The sequence below is a fragment of the Pagrus pagrus genome (genome assembly GCF_965226575.1).
Source record: "Pagrus pagrus genome assembly, chromosome: 12".
In the NCBI taxonomy this organism is placed as follows: Eukaryota; Metazoa; Chordata; class Actinopteri; order Spariformes; family Sparidae; genus Pagrus; species Pagrus pagrus.
In genome coordinates, this window is record NC_140196.1 from 5,561,834 (window position 1) to 5,579,350 (window position 17,517).

A 17,517-nucleotide genomic window follows, 5' to 3' on the forward strand; every position below is an offset into this window, starting at 1 on the left:
ACTGGCCAGCTCTGCCCACAGCGCCCATCTTTCGGTGTGACACTAATGTGGCCGGTAAGATGTGACTCATAGCTCTGGATCCGCACACGCAATTTGAGGAACAAAGTTAGCTTTCGCCAAACGTCTCAAGATGGAGTTTGCTCAGGGAGGACTTCAAAAAATAGGATTTCACACCCTCCTCTCTCAGATCCGTGTGGGACGGACTTAGTACAACTCTGTCTGCAGCCATTAGTCCTCCCACCCGGTGGCTGCGGCCATTTTTAAGTACAAAAGGGTTTTTCTAACAGATCCTCCGTGGATTGTAGCAACATGAGTTCTGCACAACAAGCTGCTTCAACGTGTCTCTGAGTGTGATTGTGCTTAAAAAAAAAGTAGTGTTGTTACACAATGAGCAGGAGAAAGAGGATACAGGACACCACCGGAGGTACATTAGTTATGGATAACGCCATCTCGCCTCCGTGGCTTTGAAGGACGTCGGTGTTTGGCAGAGTTCAGCGTCTCGTGTGTTTGAAAAAAGGAGGACACTGTGTGCAAGAGGAACGCTACACCTCCTCCTAATCCGCTCCTTTGTTGTGTTATTTTTGTCTGGTTATTTTTGTTTAGTTTCTTGTCTTTGTTGTGACAGGAGGAATAACTCACTTTCTCAATAAAACCTTTTTATGTTTAGAATTAACTTAAGCTGATTATGCTGTTTTTATTGCATTGCTGTGCTCTTTCAGGAGATCTGAAATCCAGACGTCATGTTTATTACACTGGATTGTGTTGTTCTACGAGTCAGGGAGAGCAGTGTGTGATTCGACGGGGTGATGAGGGGGTATGCCATCCCTTTCGTTAGCAAAATGACCAAAATGCATCCCGCTCGTTAAAGGATACGTTCACCCAAAAATCTAAGTTTAGTCATTATTTATCTCATTTCATGCTTTTTGCAAAAATCCCCATCCCTGTGCTCCTCACATCTCCGGTTGTTGTTGTAAGTGAGCAAGCAGCCTCTGCAGAAACTAAAAGTCCTTAAAGATTTCCCATCAGATAAGTGTTGAAGCGGCTGCCTAAGTAGCTAACTTATCTGTCTTTCTCGTGAAAAGTTTTTAGTCATCGGTATGTGAAGCGCAGGCCATCGCGAACTGCCAAGGACGTGCTTCCAAGTGAGGATGATAAAAGATGTTGAAATGTCCTCTTCACTTCCCTCTGCTGCTTTGAAGCAGATAGAAACTTGGCCTCGCTGTTAGAAAGCCATAAAACATATACTCTCTAGTACGGAGACTGTTTGGGTATTATTAGTAGCTCACAGTAGCTACAGTACTTAAAATACTGTTAGTGTCTGTACAGCTCATAGCTGCACTGAGGGTTACATGAACAGGGAAGACATGTAGACATTAGTTTTTAATAGACTGGCATGATCTGAGCTGTAGGAACGTTTCTTTGCTGTGAGACAGACACATCATGAACATCCACGTGACCACAGCAGGATCATTTTACATTTTGATCCTGTTACAACCTTTGAAGAATATAAGCCTGTGTTTTTATTCCTTTTGTTGAACAAAGGAAGCTTAACTTCTGAAATTGTTAAATGTCGTCTTAATACAAGCGACGTTTCCAGTTCAATTCCCAGCATGTGACACTGTTGCACTCATTTGCCCTTTACTGAGCTCAAAGCCTCTGCGTATGTTGTTTACTTCACACCATTTGAGATTTTTTTGATTTGGAGATGTGTGTGTGTTTTCCACTTTGATTTCCTGTATTCGTGACCTGGCATAAGCGCTGCGCTCTTTGCATTCGTCTTCCTACCTGTCAACATGTTTGCGAGACAGGTTTGTGGATTTCCTTTGTGTAAATGTTTGTTCGTTTCTCTGCTTTTCACGTTAGCAGGAAAACGCAGCGCAGCGGGTCGATGGCATGACATTAGATCGTGAGAGAAAAGGCTCAGGATTTACAGGTCACAGTATTGATCCGTTGGTAATTTTACCCTTTAACTGATTACTCTGTGTATATGTACACATGCCTATGAGCAAGCAGAGTCCAAATTGTACCGCTGCTGTCGTGTGAAAGCCTTGTAATTACAGTTTTGTTCATTTTCATATTTATTGACTTTAATTAAAGGATTAAAGGATTACATGCTCCTCTGAATTCTTCAACCTCTTGGGCTTAGAAGCACTTCCAAAACCGACGGGATAATGATAAAAACTGCACCGTCATCAAGCTAAACACACACCTGTTCTCTGTCTCTTGTTGACAGTTTGAAGATAATACAGCTTTCACCCTACAGTGATCATTTCTAATGTGTTGGAGGAGAACAAACACTCTGACCTTGGAGAGTATAAAGAGGGAGAAAGATAAAAAAAAACAAAAACAAAGTGTGAAAGAGGCGCAGGGAAGAGAACAAAGCAGGAAGCGGGGTCGGGTGTTTGCTGGTGAAGTGGTGTTGCAGGAGGAAAGAGAGTGTAGAGAGGTGTCTCGTTACAGATGAGATGAGGAGCTGTGGCCGAAGGAGGGAGGAAGACTTGATACAGAGAAAGAGGAGAGGATCATGTTTTCATGCATCATGTGTTTGTCAGCTCCACTTTCTCTGGTTAATGCACTTTGAGATATTACACAACTCAGTATTTTCCTCAGTGTTTGTTCTCATTTCTGTGGTTGTTTTACAAAGTTTGAACCACTCAAACGAGGACGTTTTCTCTGCAGTAAAAGTTTGGGTTGTGTTTGAAAGTTGGTTGCGTTATTTGTTTGGTGAAACAACTGTTTGGACTGGCACAATAGTTTGTTATATCCTATATCAGCTACACAGGCAGGTAACTGTGTAATCAGCGTTGTTGAGCTTGATCTACCTCTGGTGCTTAGTGGTGGAGTTTCCCCAGTAAACACCCCGACCTCTTCGGCTGTTGCAGTCTCTAATGACCAGCCGGCTGCTGCTCTTCTTGGGTTATACTCCTCCCTCGGAGCCGCTCATGCTACCTGAGTGTTTCTGGGCGAGAGAGCAGACGAGGCCGGATGTTCAAGTTGTTCAAGATGTTGCTGAAACCGAGTAACGTTGTCTTGCATCCAAACTTGGCGTGTTTGGACAGTCGGCCCTCCCTGCGGACACTCGGCCTGTCCACTCTGTCTAGCCCAGAGACAAAGCTGAGAGGCGAAGAGGTTGGTGTGAGGCCACAGATTTTTAAAGTGCTTTTCTCAGCTTAAGGAAAGTCTTACAAATATAAAACCTCCATCGATCAAAAATTCAGAATAGAAAGAGTCATAATCGACCTTGTCTGAAGCTTGTGGTGTCCTGTCAACAGTTTTACAGACGTCTCTTTTGTAATAGCGGTCTATGGAGAAAAGGTTTTTTTGGGCTGTTTAGCAACGCTGGCTCTCAAATGTCAGTCAGCCGTCCAAGTTTTGACACTGTTTTCACAAAAAAATGTCCTAAAATGACTTTATCCTTTCTTAAGAAATGGACAGTTTCTGCTGTGTCATTACAGTTTTTACTTCCTCACAGCGATCTCAGTTAGACTTAAAGCTTTTCTCTCTTCCACTGTCTCTTCGTGTACTTTTTCTTTTGAAGTCTCTCATCATCTGACAGGCTTTTTTTAGCTGCTGGCCCTCCACTCGGGTCAGATTTTACATTCATCATAAAAGTGATGCTGCGGTTGCCATTTTCACCCTCTCTCCCATTATCATTGTCTACAGACAATAAATCCTGCTCTGCACTGCCGTGCGCCGCATCTCATTACAGGCGTCATGTCACATTGTGTGCCCTTATTACTTCTTGTTCCCGTCGCAGCGGACCCAGGGTCACAATTCATATCCATATAAAATGTCTCATCAGAGAAGAAGTTCAGCACTGGCGGGGATCGTGTCACACACATGGTATCAATCTAATATCGTCCAGTCGTCGTCATCAGTAAAACCATCTCACGAAATTCATAGGGTCTGCCACCGCCGTATAAACGAATCAACCACAGCAGATTGTGGAGAAGACAACTAGTTGCTGAAAGGTTACCTGTTTGATTCCCAGTGCTGCCAACAAGGTAAAAAAAAAAAAAAAGCACTCTGCATTATGTGTGTTCATAATCTTTGTAATTTTCTCTCTGCACTAATGGGTTAGTTCTCCCACAGGGGTCGTTCAGCATCCATCTTGCTGTGCTAACAATTTTAATTCACCTCTGGAGGGATCGACTGAGGGCAGCGCTCTAAAAACAGTCATCTGACCTGAGAAAACTTTAATGGAAGCGACAAAATAATCAGTTTTCGGTCTGTTCCTGTGTCTCTCAGTGGTGGCCTGCAGTGTGGAGAGATTCACCCACAGTGATGACATTCAGTCCTGCAGCATTTCGAAGTCCTCTTAATGCACTGACGGCGTAACGAAGCAGGGGTAAACGACCTGCTGCCGATCAGTCCATCCTCCGTTTCTCTCTTCATTAGCTGCTCTCGCCACCTGAGGAGATGCTGTCAGGATAAAAGAGGATAGAAAATGTTTCATTAAGAATACATCTTATCATTAATGTGCTGAGTAGTATAATAGAAGTTATGAAGCCCAGCTAATTACTTGTATAATGCAATAAAAGGACATTATAACCATCTAGAGGGCGGCAGATGATTAATGACTCCAACTTAAAAGTAAAGAGCAGCTACTGGATCAGCCAGAGCCAGAGCAAGATTATGAACAGACTGAATGTTCCCATGTAAGACACATGTTTAAACATATATGTAGGAATTCTGCATCAAAATGGCTAAAAACGATTAGACCACTGCTGTATATGCTGTTGTTGTGTAGCAACATCATCCCAAATGTTTCCAATCCAAGAGAAATCCACAAGTTTACTTTACGTCTCATTTGGTTTGCTCGTCACTACGACTGGGATATGTCACTGAACGTGATTAAAACTTTAAAATATTGAACGTGCAACTGTGAACATTTGTGTCTGTTTGCAACTTGTTCCTGCTGCCTGCCCCAAAAACTTAGTGAATTCCAATGAACGTCTTTCTCTGATGAGGATATCTTAATGCATTATGATAAAAGCTTAAGTTGTTTATTACAGTAGGTAATCATCAGAGTCCATCCTGAAGGTATTAATAATGTATTATAAATATGAGCTCCATAGTAAGTACTCCTGATATCATCTGTCAGACAAGGCGGAGCTGTTTCGGATCTTTTACAGTCAATAATAGAGGAGAATTAAGTCGCCCTTTGGCTGCACGGACTTTGTGCTACAACCAGTGAATTTTTCTCCTTTTTCAGTTAAAGTTAGTTCTCGAGTGTTTATCCAGAGGGTGCAAACGAAAGAAACAAAGAGGAAGAGACCGAATGAGTTGGCAGCGGCTCTCTCCTCTCAGCAACCACAGCATTGTCTCTGAAATCATCTCCACATAACTGAGCTCCAAAGAGCCTGCGAGCGTGCTCAGATTCATTTGATCTGGTACGAAATTGCTCCCCATGTTATGTACTGTACATGCAAACGTCACACACACACACACACACAACCCAACACACACACACACACACACACACACACACACACACACAGAGCGCTGACTCACCTCATATTGACATCGTTCAGATCCCGTCCGCTGTGGTTTCACTTGACCCTTCCACTCTAATTAATGCTTTTCTCTGCAAGTCGGCAGAACGAATGAGCGTTTTTTCTGCAGAGACGCTAATGAGCCAAATGTGTCTGAGCAAAGAAACCAGGCTTGTTGGTTGTGTGTGCCTGTGTAGTGATTGTATGTTTGTGTATGGTTACACAGCGCAGATAATCATGTGTTCATATCATGTTGGGTTTTTTTTTTTTTTCTGGCTGACTTTTCTTTGACTTCTGGGCGAGTTTAGTTTTCTACATTCTGTATTTAATTATGACTCAGTGTAAACAAATACTTTCAGCCAGAGCAGATTTTGCTAAATATTCTATTCTCGTAACACAAAAAGGACTCGAGCCGATCAAGAGCAGGTGTCGGTAAACACTTTCGCTCTCTCTTGGTCATCAGCCAGCGTAGCAGTAAAGCCAGCTTAGCATCAGCGTGTTATATATAGAGTTGTTAATGAGCGGCGGGTCTGCTGTTCACAAGCTCTCTCACTGTAACTACATTAAAGTCCAATAATAATCTGAACGACTCTTCATTAGTCGCTTTGTATATTTTACTAAAGAACTGAAAGTATTAGTCGATTAATTGATCAGTCGGTCTCTGGAAAATGCACGTGGATTAAAGAAAGAAACTATGGTGCAGTCGTAAAGGCAAAACGTTTTCCTGTTTGTTTCACTGATACTTTAAAGTAGCTACAAGAAGCTTTCATTTCTTGATTCTGGCGGCCCCTGTGGTCAAAAGCGGTATGAGCGTCAATGCTTCACGTCTGGAGATATTGATTGTGTTTGTTTTGGACGCGAGGAAAATCAAGAAGCAACATATTTTTTATTCTATCTAAGCAACACTACACAAGAGGGTGTGCTTTACCCTGCTCCGTGCAACGCCTCGGTCCAACGACGGTAAAGCTCACAGTGTAATATTGCAATTATGCTATGCAACAAAACAAGACATAATCAAAATGTATTTTTATTGTGGGGCAATTATCTATCAAAAATAAAAAACAGTGCTTTTGCTGTTATCTCTGTTTCCTTGGAAACACATGGGGTCTGACTAACAGCTGCAATCAATCATGTCAGTAGACTCCCAATATGTAATGAAACCTGGTTACTGCAGCGAGTAGGTCGACCCAGGCTGTGAGCTGGATGCACAGCGACTAGGTGATGCATCCATCTTTGGCTACGTAAGATCAATAACTGTGAGAGAACAACGGTGACTGCACCGTACCGACAGACTACAGAGCAGCTTCTCTCCTCAGTTCATCCTCAGCACTCCACCATAACAACTAGTTTTCATTTTATGACTTCTCTGACTTTAATCACGCCAAACTTAATCAAATTAATTATAATGATATTTAGATTGTACGTGTATATTTGTCTTTTTCTCTTAAGTATATTCATGTCAAGACCAGTCATTTACTTCTCCTGCTGCACTTCCTCTTGTCAGACGTTAGGATTTTTCTTTATTTTCTCAGTTTCTTGTCATTGTGAATTAAATATCGTTGACTTTTGAAACGTGAAGTGAAGAAGACATCACCCTGAACTCAACTGACAAACTGTAACAGGCTTTTTCACTATTTTCTGAACTTGAATAGACTAAATGAATAAGATGTCAAAAGATAATCAACAGATGAGTTTATAATGAAAATAGTCATACAGTAAGTTGCAGCCTTTAAATACGTTCACGTTGACATATTCGCACACCTTTGAGCGCACTAAAGGCCTTGTGTGACTCACTTGTCTGCACCTCAGTGTATCCGATGTTGAGGCCACTCAGCCTCCATACAGTAGCATTCATCAGCTGTACATCCTATTGAGAGCAGCTCTCATAATGGCAGCGTAATTGAGAGTCAAACAGAGGTCAGACGAAAAATCAACAGCGCCGCCGTGTCAGCGTGACTGCGCACGAGTGTGATTTCTGCGAGCGTGGAGGAGCATTAATGTGACAGTCGCATCGCAAGGACACACACATGTGGAGCTGAAGTGGATGTACGAGTCGTGCGTGCATGTGTGTGTGTAGAGGCTGGGTCGTCCTTTATCCTGTTGGTTCAACCTTGAACACACACACACACACACACACACACACACACAGCTGTGCAGCTACAGAAGCAGGTGGGTGGAGGACGTCCAGAATTACAACGGGTGATGGCAGAGTTTGTATTTTTTATTAAACAAGAACAGCAGGGAGAGGCAGACTGATAGTCTCTAATGTCACTCATGAAGCACTTCACACCTCCAAAATAAGATCCGTACCGTTAATTAAAGCCTCTCACCAGATAAAGACATTATCTTAAACGGTATCTCCACCTACAGGAGCCCCTTTTTCTGCATCAAGTAATTGGAGCTCTCGGCTCCTGTTCGGCCTCGACTCTGTCTTCTTCCTCCTCTTTACTTTTTATTGTTTTCTCACTCCCCCACCTTTCCATCTGAATGACTCCCGCCGATGTCACTCAGCCCCGGTTCCCTGCATTTTCTTCCAGTCGGCGCACCGATGATCGGGTGCCTTTGTGTCGGTGGGGATCACTAGTTTCTTTTGCGTAAGCCGTGTGTGCGCACTGTGCGTTATGTTGCGTGACAGCGAGTGTTCCCTCAGGTGGAAGTGTTTGAGGAGCGGTTGTCAGATCGTTGGATTCGTTGTGGTGACGCGTTCCTCTCCTCTCTCCCACTCTGCTCTGCTGTGTAATTAAGCCAATCAGACATGGTCATTACTATTAATTGAAACTGATGACACAATGAAACCCATGTGGAGGAAGCTACAGTACGAGGCCACGTTGTTAACACTCAGTGGAGGGAGAAGGACAAAGAGTAGATGATTGGTATTAAATGAGGAAGTTTGTGTTTGTTGTGTGTTTACTGAGTTTGATTGTCAAAACGGATGTCAGTCTCGACTTTCGACAAACGCTTAAATCTCATAAACTAATCCTCGGGGTATTTTTCCGCTCCTATCTTCTCTGCTTCTCGACAGGCGAGACTTATTATCTGACGGATGAAACATTAGCGATAACAGGAATAATACGAGGAGAGGTTTAACGAGCACCATTATATGTCCTTCACTTTTAAGTGCGTGGGCTTTTCGAAAGAAGAGGTTGAAAATAGATACGGCTGATAACAGAGTATTTGAGACAGTTTGAATATTTTAGAGGTAAAAACAACGTGTGACTGGTAGTCGGAGAGGCGAGGAGGATGACTGCCGACCCCTCACATGTCCTACACCTTCGATATGAGCTGCTGCCATCACTCTAACCCTTCCTTCAATTTAATCTAATTTAGCTTTCAGTGTTTGTAACTGATCCATCATCTCTTTTTGTTGTCTGAGAGACAGAAGCTACAACCGTGAGTGGCAGCTTAGTTAATGTTGTCTCACCTGAACACGAGACAAGCAGCCGAAGATATAAAATATTAATTAAATAAGACAAATAACTATGCTTCCCTTTTCACAGCAGAACTGTAGCGCTGATAAGACTAGAATACTGATTCAATAATCATTGAACTGAAACTTGACATTAAGGGATCTTAGATTTTATTGTGTGTTTGTGAGAATCAAACTGTGCGTCCTGATTTGTGAAACATTGCAGCACTTTCAGGATGTTGTGTGAGTGAAAACATCCTGTGCTCGAGGCGACGGGGTCGAGAAGACCGCCCCGACTTTTCTGTCAGGGTCGGGAACCTCTTGCTCTCGAGAAGACTCACTGATCTGTTGGTTTCTGTTCAACTACAAAACGCTCACAGTGGTGTTAGGTGTTACATTGTGATTACTCTTTCTCCTCATCGATGACTTTAAACCAAATTCAAACACTTAATGAATCTGGATGTTCTGTTAACCTAGAACCAGATCCAAAACAAAACCAGCGACTGAAACCGTGCTTAGAAAGTATTATCTGATGTATTGATCAGGCTCTAGATCTACATGTTGGTGTGGGTTTGCAGATTAGTAATTAAAAATTGCACAGTGAATTCTCACGACTACATGGATCATTAGACAACAACAACACACTTCAGAAAGGTTTCTTTTCAAGTGCCATCTTTCCACCTCCTCTCCTCTGCGGTCTGTGCGTCCTGCAGCTCTGACCGCAGCCTCCTGTATCTGTTACCTCCTTAACCCTGCTGTGAAGGTGAAGGTCAGAGAAGACAAGGCTGACCAGGAGCTCACAGCACAGAGGGGAAGTGTGAACATGTCATGCAAACAGAGATATTTATTCTAGTTTTTCCAGATCCAGAATATTCTTTAGATAGAAAGTGTTTAAATGGTGTAAAAGTAATGTGACAATACAAACAGGTGTCACTGCTGACGCGTGTGTGAGGGGGAGGTTTAAATATTTAAAGGCGTGCTTCGTCACTCTCTACCCCTCTGCTTCTGTTTCTCATTCATGCATAACAAATAATAAGATGTATAATGCATGAATTAAAGGCCGAGGCGCAACAATAAACACAAACAGAACCAATCCACTGTCGTTTTCCGAGTGTTTTCCTCACAGACTTGACTGACGTCGCCTTCCTTCTCTCTGTCCCTCTCCACAGCCGAGCCTCTCCCTCTGATGGACCTGTGTCGGCGTGCGGCCCGCCTGGCGTTGGGCCGGGAGCGGCTGCAGGAGATCGAGAGCCTCCCTCTGCCCCAGTCCCTGAAAAATTACCTCCAATACCAGTGACTGACACCAGCAGAGCCAACTGGGAGTACACAGACACAAACTAGACCACCAGAGAGTCTAAGGACGGATGGATGGAAGAAATTAATTAAAGAGGGGATGCTGGATGGAGGAATGTCCACACTGATGGATTTATAAAAGGACGGTGGATGAACTGACGGAGAAAGTCCAGACTTTCAAACAGAGAACAGGACAGCACCAGTTCTTTTGGATTTCCAGCTGCTTTTTTTCGTTCGTTTTTTTTTTTGACTTGAAATAAATTATTAACGATGGTATCCCATCCGTGTGTCGCTCATCCAGAATGAAAGCCCATCCTCTGATGGCTCGGCGCGGTTCAGAGGTGACGCTGTTCAAGACGAACACCGCCACCCAGTGATGAGAATCGAACACTGCGCCGAGAAAGCACACTAATCCTATCCCTGGAGGCCTTTCTGACACACAGTCAGCGACCATATCATTGCTGTTGGATACCATAGTGTGTATTCGTGGTCTCCTCTAGCGCAGGTGGCAGGCTGCAGAGGCCAGATGTCCAAGAGGATTTTAGCACTAATGTTGTTGTTTTTTTTATCTGATTGACTCGGGGCCCCGACCGAAAGCTCACGTCGCATACAGAGTAGATCGAAACATGGCTGCAGGGCGCGCATGCAAAAGAAATGAAGCACGTCGAACTTTTCTCCCGGCTTCATGCTGACACGTGATGATAGGTGAGCCCTTTCAGACAAACAAGTCACATCTATCAGACCGAATGATGGACTCGTAAAAAGATTGTTGCGGCAACATTCGCAGTGATTCTGCAGTATTTAGTCGCTGGTGCGTGAGAGGAAAAGTGGAGCTGGAAAATTAAGGATAGGGAGGGAAAAAAATGGATGCGTGATTAATTTGAAGTTTTAATTTATGATGATTGTCAGCAGAGAAGTTCCCACTCGTTCATTTATTAGTTCATTTCTCAACATTTATTTTATTTAAGAGAATATAAAGGTGTTATATTGGGACTCTTGTCTGCTTATGTAAAGCTTTTTTATATGCAGTTTATTTATTACTTCATCCACGCAGTTAAGCTTCATGGAATAAAGAGGTTTTGTGCTTAATGTCCAGGTGTTTTCCTACCTCTTTCTCTTTCTCTGCTGCAAGGAGAAATTAAAAATCCTTTTTATAGTCTGATCTGACGTGAGAACAATCTCCTCAACAACTGAAAATGACTATTGCACAGATTATATTTCCTTTGTGCGTAAGAAACGATAATTAAGTAGTAAATTTGTTACAGCGCTCTTTAGGCTCCTACAAACTAACCTAATTGCTCGTTAAATATACAGAACTTAATAAGCGCCGATCTAAACAGTCGTCTGATCGGCTTCTCGGGACTTTTCCGGTGTAGTTTGATTAGATGTGATTGACTTTACTGAAACAGCTCACCAGTCGTGTAAGATCTGATCTGGTGGATGGAAGTTGAACCAGACACAAAACAGAAACAGAAAGCGTTCTTGTTTCAGGACCTCATTGATCATAGTAAAAAGCTGATTAAGAAAATGCTTTTCAGGTTCTTTAATAAAGCAACACAATGTGCATTTAATCTTTTAATGTGCAGACTTTGTGCTGCTGCGGCCTCTCTGTTAATGTGAGGATATTAAATAAAGACCCGTGCTGTGTGGGAAGCGTTATGGAAATGTTATTAGGTCCAATTTATTATGATTGCCGACATGACTTTTACGTAACTGCGTGTCTGAAAGGGGCTTTGTGAAAGAAACAAAACGAGAGGAAACTGCTCGCTTGTAAAGGAGCGTTAAAGGATTAGTTCACCCATAAAAAGAAAATTCAGTCATTATCTACTTGCCCTCGTGTCGACGGAAAGTCAGGTGGTCCGCAAAACATTTCAGGAGCTTCACAGCAAAACAGTGTTGCAGCGTTCTCCTACACAACTGAAGAAGATGATTCTTCTTGAAGCTCCAGAAATGTTTTGTGCAATATAAAACTTCACCCTGTCATCCTCCTGGGGACGAGTACACAATGACTGAATTTTCATTTTTGGGTGGACCTGTCCTTTAAGTTGAGAACCGTTCCTCAGTGATGTGTCACGATGTCAACCACGACCAAAGTACTTGGTGTGAAGCCGTGGAGCGTGCGAGCGTCAGAGCTGGAGGTCGCGGCCCGTCGCGGTGTAACTAGTGCTAACGTGCTGTTGGCTGTAAGAAGAGCCTCACCTGCTGTTGTAGCACCCTGCTGTAGCTCACTGGTACCAGACAGTATCTGTCTGCTCTCCGCACAACTGTCTTAATGACCACAAACAAACAAACACACAAACAGACAAACAAACAAACAGGACCAGATCTAGTCTCACTGGATCTCGAAAGAGGTCAGAGCGGGATGGAGGAACATCACTGCTGCTGCAGCGACAGGGCAGACGTGTTTCTGGCTCAGAGTAGGATGCACATGACCAACACACACACACACTCACACACACACACACACACTGTAGAAGACCAATCATGTTTCCTTTCCTAAAAAAGCTTGAGTCACTTTTTTTTTTTTTTTACTTCTGAGTTTGTATCCTACATTATTATTATTATTATTGTGAGTGTGGAGTCTGATTGTGATGATGGTAGGATGATGATGATGATGGTGGTGATGACGATGATGGTGATAATGATGATGATGATGATTATTTATCACAAGCTAGTTGTATGTTTTTTTTAACTGATCATTGATGGTTACATTCAGGTAAATTAAATGCAAAGATGCTGGCGATAGAAAAGGACGAGAGAAATGAAAAGTTGTTTTCTTCGATGCTGCTTTTATTATTATTATTATTATTATTATTATTATTATTGTTATTATTATTATTATTATTATTATTATTTGTGATGGTGGCGTTCTTACCTCCTGTTTTTCATCAGTTAGGATGAGGAGAAAAAGGAGCGTTCAGAGAAGTAGCAGAATGTACGGACAGACGGTGCAGTCGAGATGTCAACAGATATGAAATGTGAATAAAAGCCAAGTGAATTTGAAAAAAAAAATGTCTGTCAAACGTTCCTTCTGTTTCTTTCCTCTCGCCCTTTGATTTTCATTTATAGGAATGCTCACTGAAAAATACACGTTAAAGTCATCCGAAACACATCTGACTCCGAGAAAACAAAAACAGCAGTCGGTGCTGCCGTGAGATGCAGAAGAGGCTGACGGTTGAACTAGTGCTGACACATTTTCGGCATCTTTAATTGTGTCTGGGGGAGCGTTTAATCTGCCGAGGGAGGCCTTGGCGAAGAAAATTGGGCTGTAAAGTATTTGGCTGTAAGTTCTCCCAGTTGTCATGTGTGCAGTTTCCACTCCAGAAAGTAAACAGCTCCGCTCATCAGCTCCTGCAGCTGTAAACACAGCTCGCACTCAGCCGGGGAGATATCGACGTGTTCCGAGTCTAAAAGTAAAAAAACCCGCGGGGCACCGCAGAGTGCAACGGCAGACGTTAGTGAAGCCTGATGTGGTTACAGGGGTTTATATTTCCACCCCGCAATGTGGGATCAGTCTCATCGGGTCCAGCTCACCGTATCTGAATACACGGAGGACTGATGTTTGAGATCAATAGCAGACGGACGGTGTAACGATGCCTCCACAGCGTGTAGAGGATGGATCCAACAATCACAATTTAACAGGACCAGAGAGTCCACTAAACACACACACATGCACACAGAGTCAGATCATCATCAGTTGGATCTATTTTCTCAGTCAAACATGGACATGAATACTGTCTGTGGCTCCAGGAGCTAAACGTTGATAAAGCTGCTCAGCTGAGTACCGTGTGATTAACAGCAGAGTTTCAGGTCTCACAGACAGACGGAGATAAACTGACACAGACTTATTAACACTTTGGTTTAAAGGTGCAGTCAGACCATGTAGCATGTAGCATGTAGCTCAACAACAAAGTTATAAATTATACAGCAGTGGTGGACAAAGAGCCAAATCTGCTCCTCAAACCAAAGTATTTGCCCCCCAACGATCTCGTCATTTGCAACTCTGTTGTTGTTGCCTCACTAACAACTGGGGGAAATGACTCTAACGGCCCTAAAACAACCAGTTTTATTCATGTAATTTATTCTTAAAAGAAATAAAACACTCAAATATTAATATCGGCCCACCGTCGATCAATTATGAAACACAGTGGCCCACATTTGAACCTTAATGCTGACTCATGTTACACAGCAACACTGTGGCTCTCATTAACATCTCGTCACTGAGCTTTATAGCATCCAAGCTGCATCCCTCCTGTACTCATCATTTATATAATAATGATACCTGCAATGCCTGCACTGAGAGAAACTTTACTGGGAATGTAATAGTGATAAATTATCTGAAGCATCTTTTTCTCCATTATAATCTCTATCGGTGCGCGTTGGACAACACACACACTGATAACGATATATTTGTGACAGGCCAGTCGGTAATTCAGGCTCTGCTATGTTGTGTATGTAAGACACACAGACACTGCTGCTGCATTCATTTCAAACATTGAACCCTGATGTTCACTAAAGCAGGAAACAGGCGACAAAGCTGCTCTTAACTTAACTGTTCTGGGACTTTTACAGGAAGCCGAGGTGCGAAAAGGGGTCGACAACACTTTTCTCTCCTGAGGAGGGCGGTTTGTCTTCAGCGTGGGGGATGGAGAGAAAAACAAAGATGTTTTTTTAAAGTTTTCTGATTAATGATGATTCAGAGACACAACAGAATAAACAGCTCATCAAGTATTTTCCCTTCCCGTCGTCAGTTTTGAACTAATGTGCTGAGAGAAACAAACATGACTTACAAAGGTGGTTGAGTGAGTCAAAGCGCTTGTCAGATGAAACTGTGACGACCATCTGGGACTGCATGGGCTGTTAGTGTTCAGGCTCTGCTGCCACGTCTCACAGAGTTACTTTCTCTGCACTAATAACACAAAGCCCGAATAAATACATGCAAAAACCTTTAAAGGGACGGGGGGAAAAAAAGGCATGTTGCAGGGAGAATCGATAGAAAACAAAGCACACAATGCTCAAGTCATTTTTAACCGCACACGTGTGCCCACTCACATGTACGACAACTACAGAGTCTGAACTCCTACAATTAATCAACACGGTGACAAAACACAGCTCCAGCAACTGCAGCGGGGAGGCAGCGAAAACATGAGCAACTACACAGGGATGACAAGGAAACAAAGTCCTTCAGGAGCCCTGATAGTAGGGTTCATGCCACTGTTTATGGTCTACTGTGTAATTGTGTTGCGCATTTTTTAGCATAATGTGCTTCGCAAATAGCTTTAGAGAACCATCTCTGTGCTCTTAGCACAAGCCGACACACACTGTTCTTAGCAAGGCTGCAAGTGGCTATTATTTCACTCATATGTTGATTTTTTTCACATTTTTTCTTAATAATAAATTCCTGATTGTGTCTAAAATATATCAGAGAAGACTGCTCACCATAATCTGTCCTCAAATGGTTTGTTTTTGGCTGAACGACCAAACGTCCAAAGATTTGATCTACAATCACATAAAAACAGGGAGAAGCTGCACAATCCTCACATTTGAAGGATTTTTTTTCCCTCTTTCATCATAAATTGTTTAATCTGTTTGTTTTAAGTCCACAGTTCTGAAGTTCCCATGATGTTGAAATGGATATTTTAGTGTTTTTATCACCAGTAGCAGGCCAACAATGAAAAAGAAAAAAAGAAAAGCATTTGTAGGTATCTCTAATGGTATTTTAGAGTTTGTAATTTTCTGGAAACCAATTAAAAAATGTGGACTCACCCTGCAGGGGCTTAGACTAACTTTCCATCCAATAAGTGTTTGTTAAATTTTTATGATACTGCCACGTATAAAAAGACCAGAGCTCACGGATTACTGTACAACAACACAACTTTATAACTTTATAACACTGAATCGGCTTTACATTTTGGTGTTTGTTGGGAGGCTGCTGGTTAGCAGTTACTTCAGCAGATGTGCAATACGATAAATCCCCCGGAGACGACCTTTAACTCGGTTATTGACGTATTTGTTTTCAGTATTGGGCGATATTTACTGGCACTGACAGACTTCATGCAGAGTGACTCACACAAGATGAAAGTTCATAAAACACACGGAAACCCAATCAGAAATTAAAAAAAGTGTTGAATGATTCATATTTAGATCTTAAATTAGATGAATTCTGGTTTAACTGATGTAACTTCAACAAACAAAGAGATTGTAGCAGTCCAGCTGTTTGACTGATTTTCCCCTTCGCTCCCTGAAAGATTGTCAGCCAGAACTCTGGTTATTTGGGCCTATTTTGTTTTTGGGCTGCCCACATCCTTAGTGAGGACACGTTGGTTTTTTTGGGAACCCTTTAAAACCCAGGCCCCTTTACACCTTCAGCTTACCATTTTATTTCCTTGGGGCTCGTAGAAGAGGCATTTATTTATTATACCCAAAAGAGGCATTTGTTCATTTATGGGTTTATTGTCCCAGTAGTGGACACTGGGCATTCCCTTGGTTTTACATGTTTTTTTGTTTATTTTACGTAGGTTGGGCTGGCCTGTAAGAGATTTACAGCCAGTACCGCCACAAGATTATAAAAGAAGACAAACACAACGCTGCACACTTTCCTATTCTAAAAGACTGAACAAACTCAACGGTGGGTTAATTAATTGAACTCTATTTTTCTGGAGCTCGAGTCCATTAGAGTGATATTGAACATGTGGTGCTCATCAGTTAAAAGGGCACATTAAGCTGCTAATTATTAGCTGATTGTATTTCTTCACCCTCAGGGATCAGCTGAGTGGAGAAAATGAACAGTCAGCACTGTTGTGTGGCAGGAAGCCCAGTCGGAGCTGCAACACTTCATCTACTCAAGCTCCGGACATTTAATTCAAACAGAGGCCGGTCAATTAAAAGCTTTGTGGGACTGAGTTAAAATCCATAGACTGAAGTTTACACAAAAGGAGGGATTTCAGACTTCTGCTTAATATTCTTTCCCAAGATTTTCCCAAAACTAGATATTGTTTCTCATTTGTTATGTAAAAATGCTTTCATTTATCATCAATTTAATATTTACAACAGTCAGTTTTTGTCTAAAATGATTCAATTTAGTCTCAAGCATCTATTAATTAATTCTCCTACCAGCAGGGGTCAGTCGTACTCTGCACTAAACACGCGGATGAATTAATATGATATCATCCAGGCTGAAATAAGAAAGAAAAATAAACATATTTCTCTCATCCATCCCCCCCAAACAACCGTTATATTCATACTATGTCTTTGTGTGTCAGACCTCACCACCTCTGTTGTTTCCCTCGCAGCAGCCTGCTAAATGATTCAGGCGCCCGCAGC

At 42.4% G+C, this 17,517-nt stretch overlaps 1 protein-coding gene across 4 annotated transcripts in view; it reads left to right on the forward strand.

Moving 5' to 3' along the window:
• The window catches only part of LOC311267074 (SPRY domain-containing SOCS box protein 4-like), an 82,748-nt gene extending 70,085 nt beyond the window's left edge, over positions 1-12,663 (forward strand). For all 4 annotated transcript variants that reach the window (XM_084369916.1, XM_084369914.1, XM_084369915.1 and 1 more), the window contains one exon: positions 10,071-12,663. In XM_084369916.1, the coding sequence (XP_084226042.1) occupies positions 10,071-10,198 (128 nt within the window). In that variant the 3' untranslated portion in view covers positions 10,199-12,663. The remainder of the gene's footprint in view (positions 1-10,070) is intronic.
• The last annotated feature ends 4,854 nt before the right edge of the window (positions 12,664-17,517 follow it).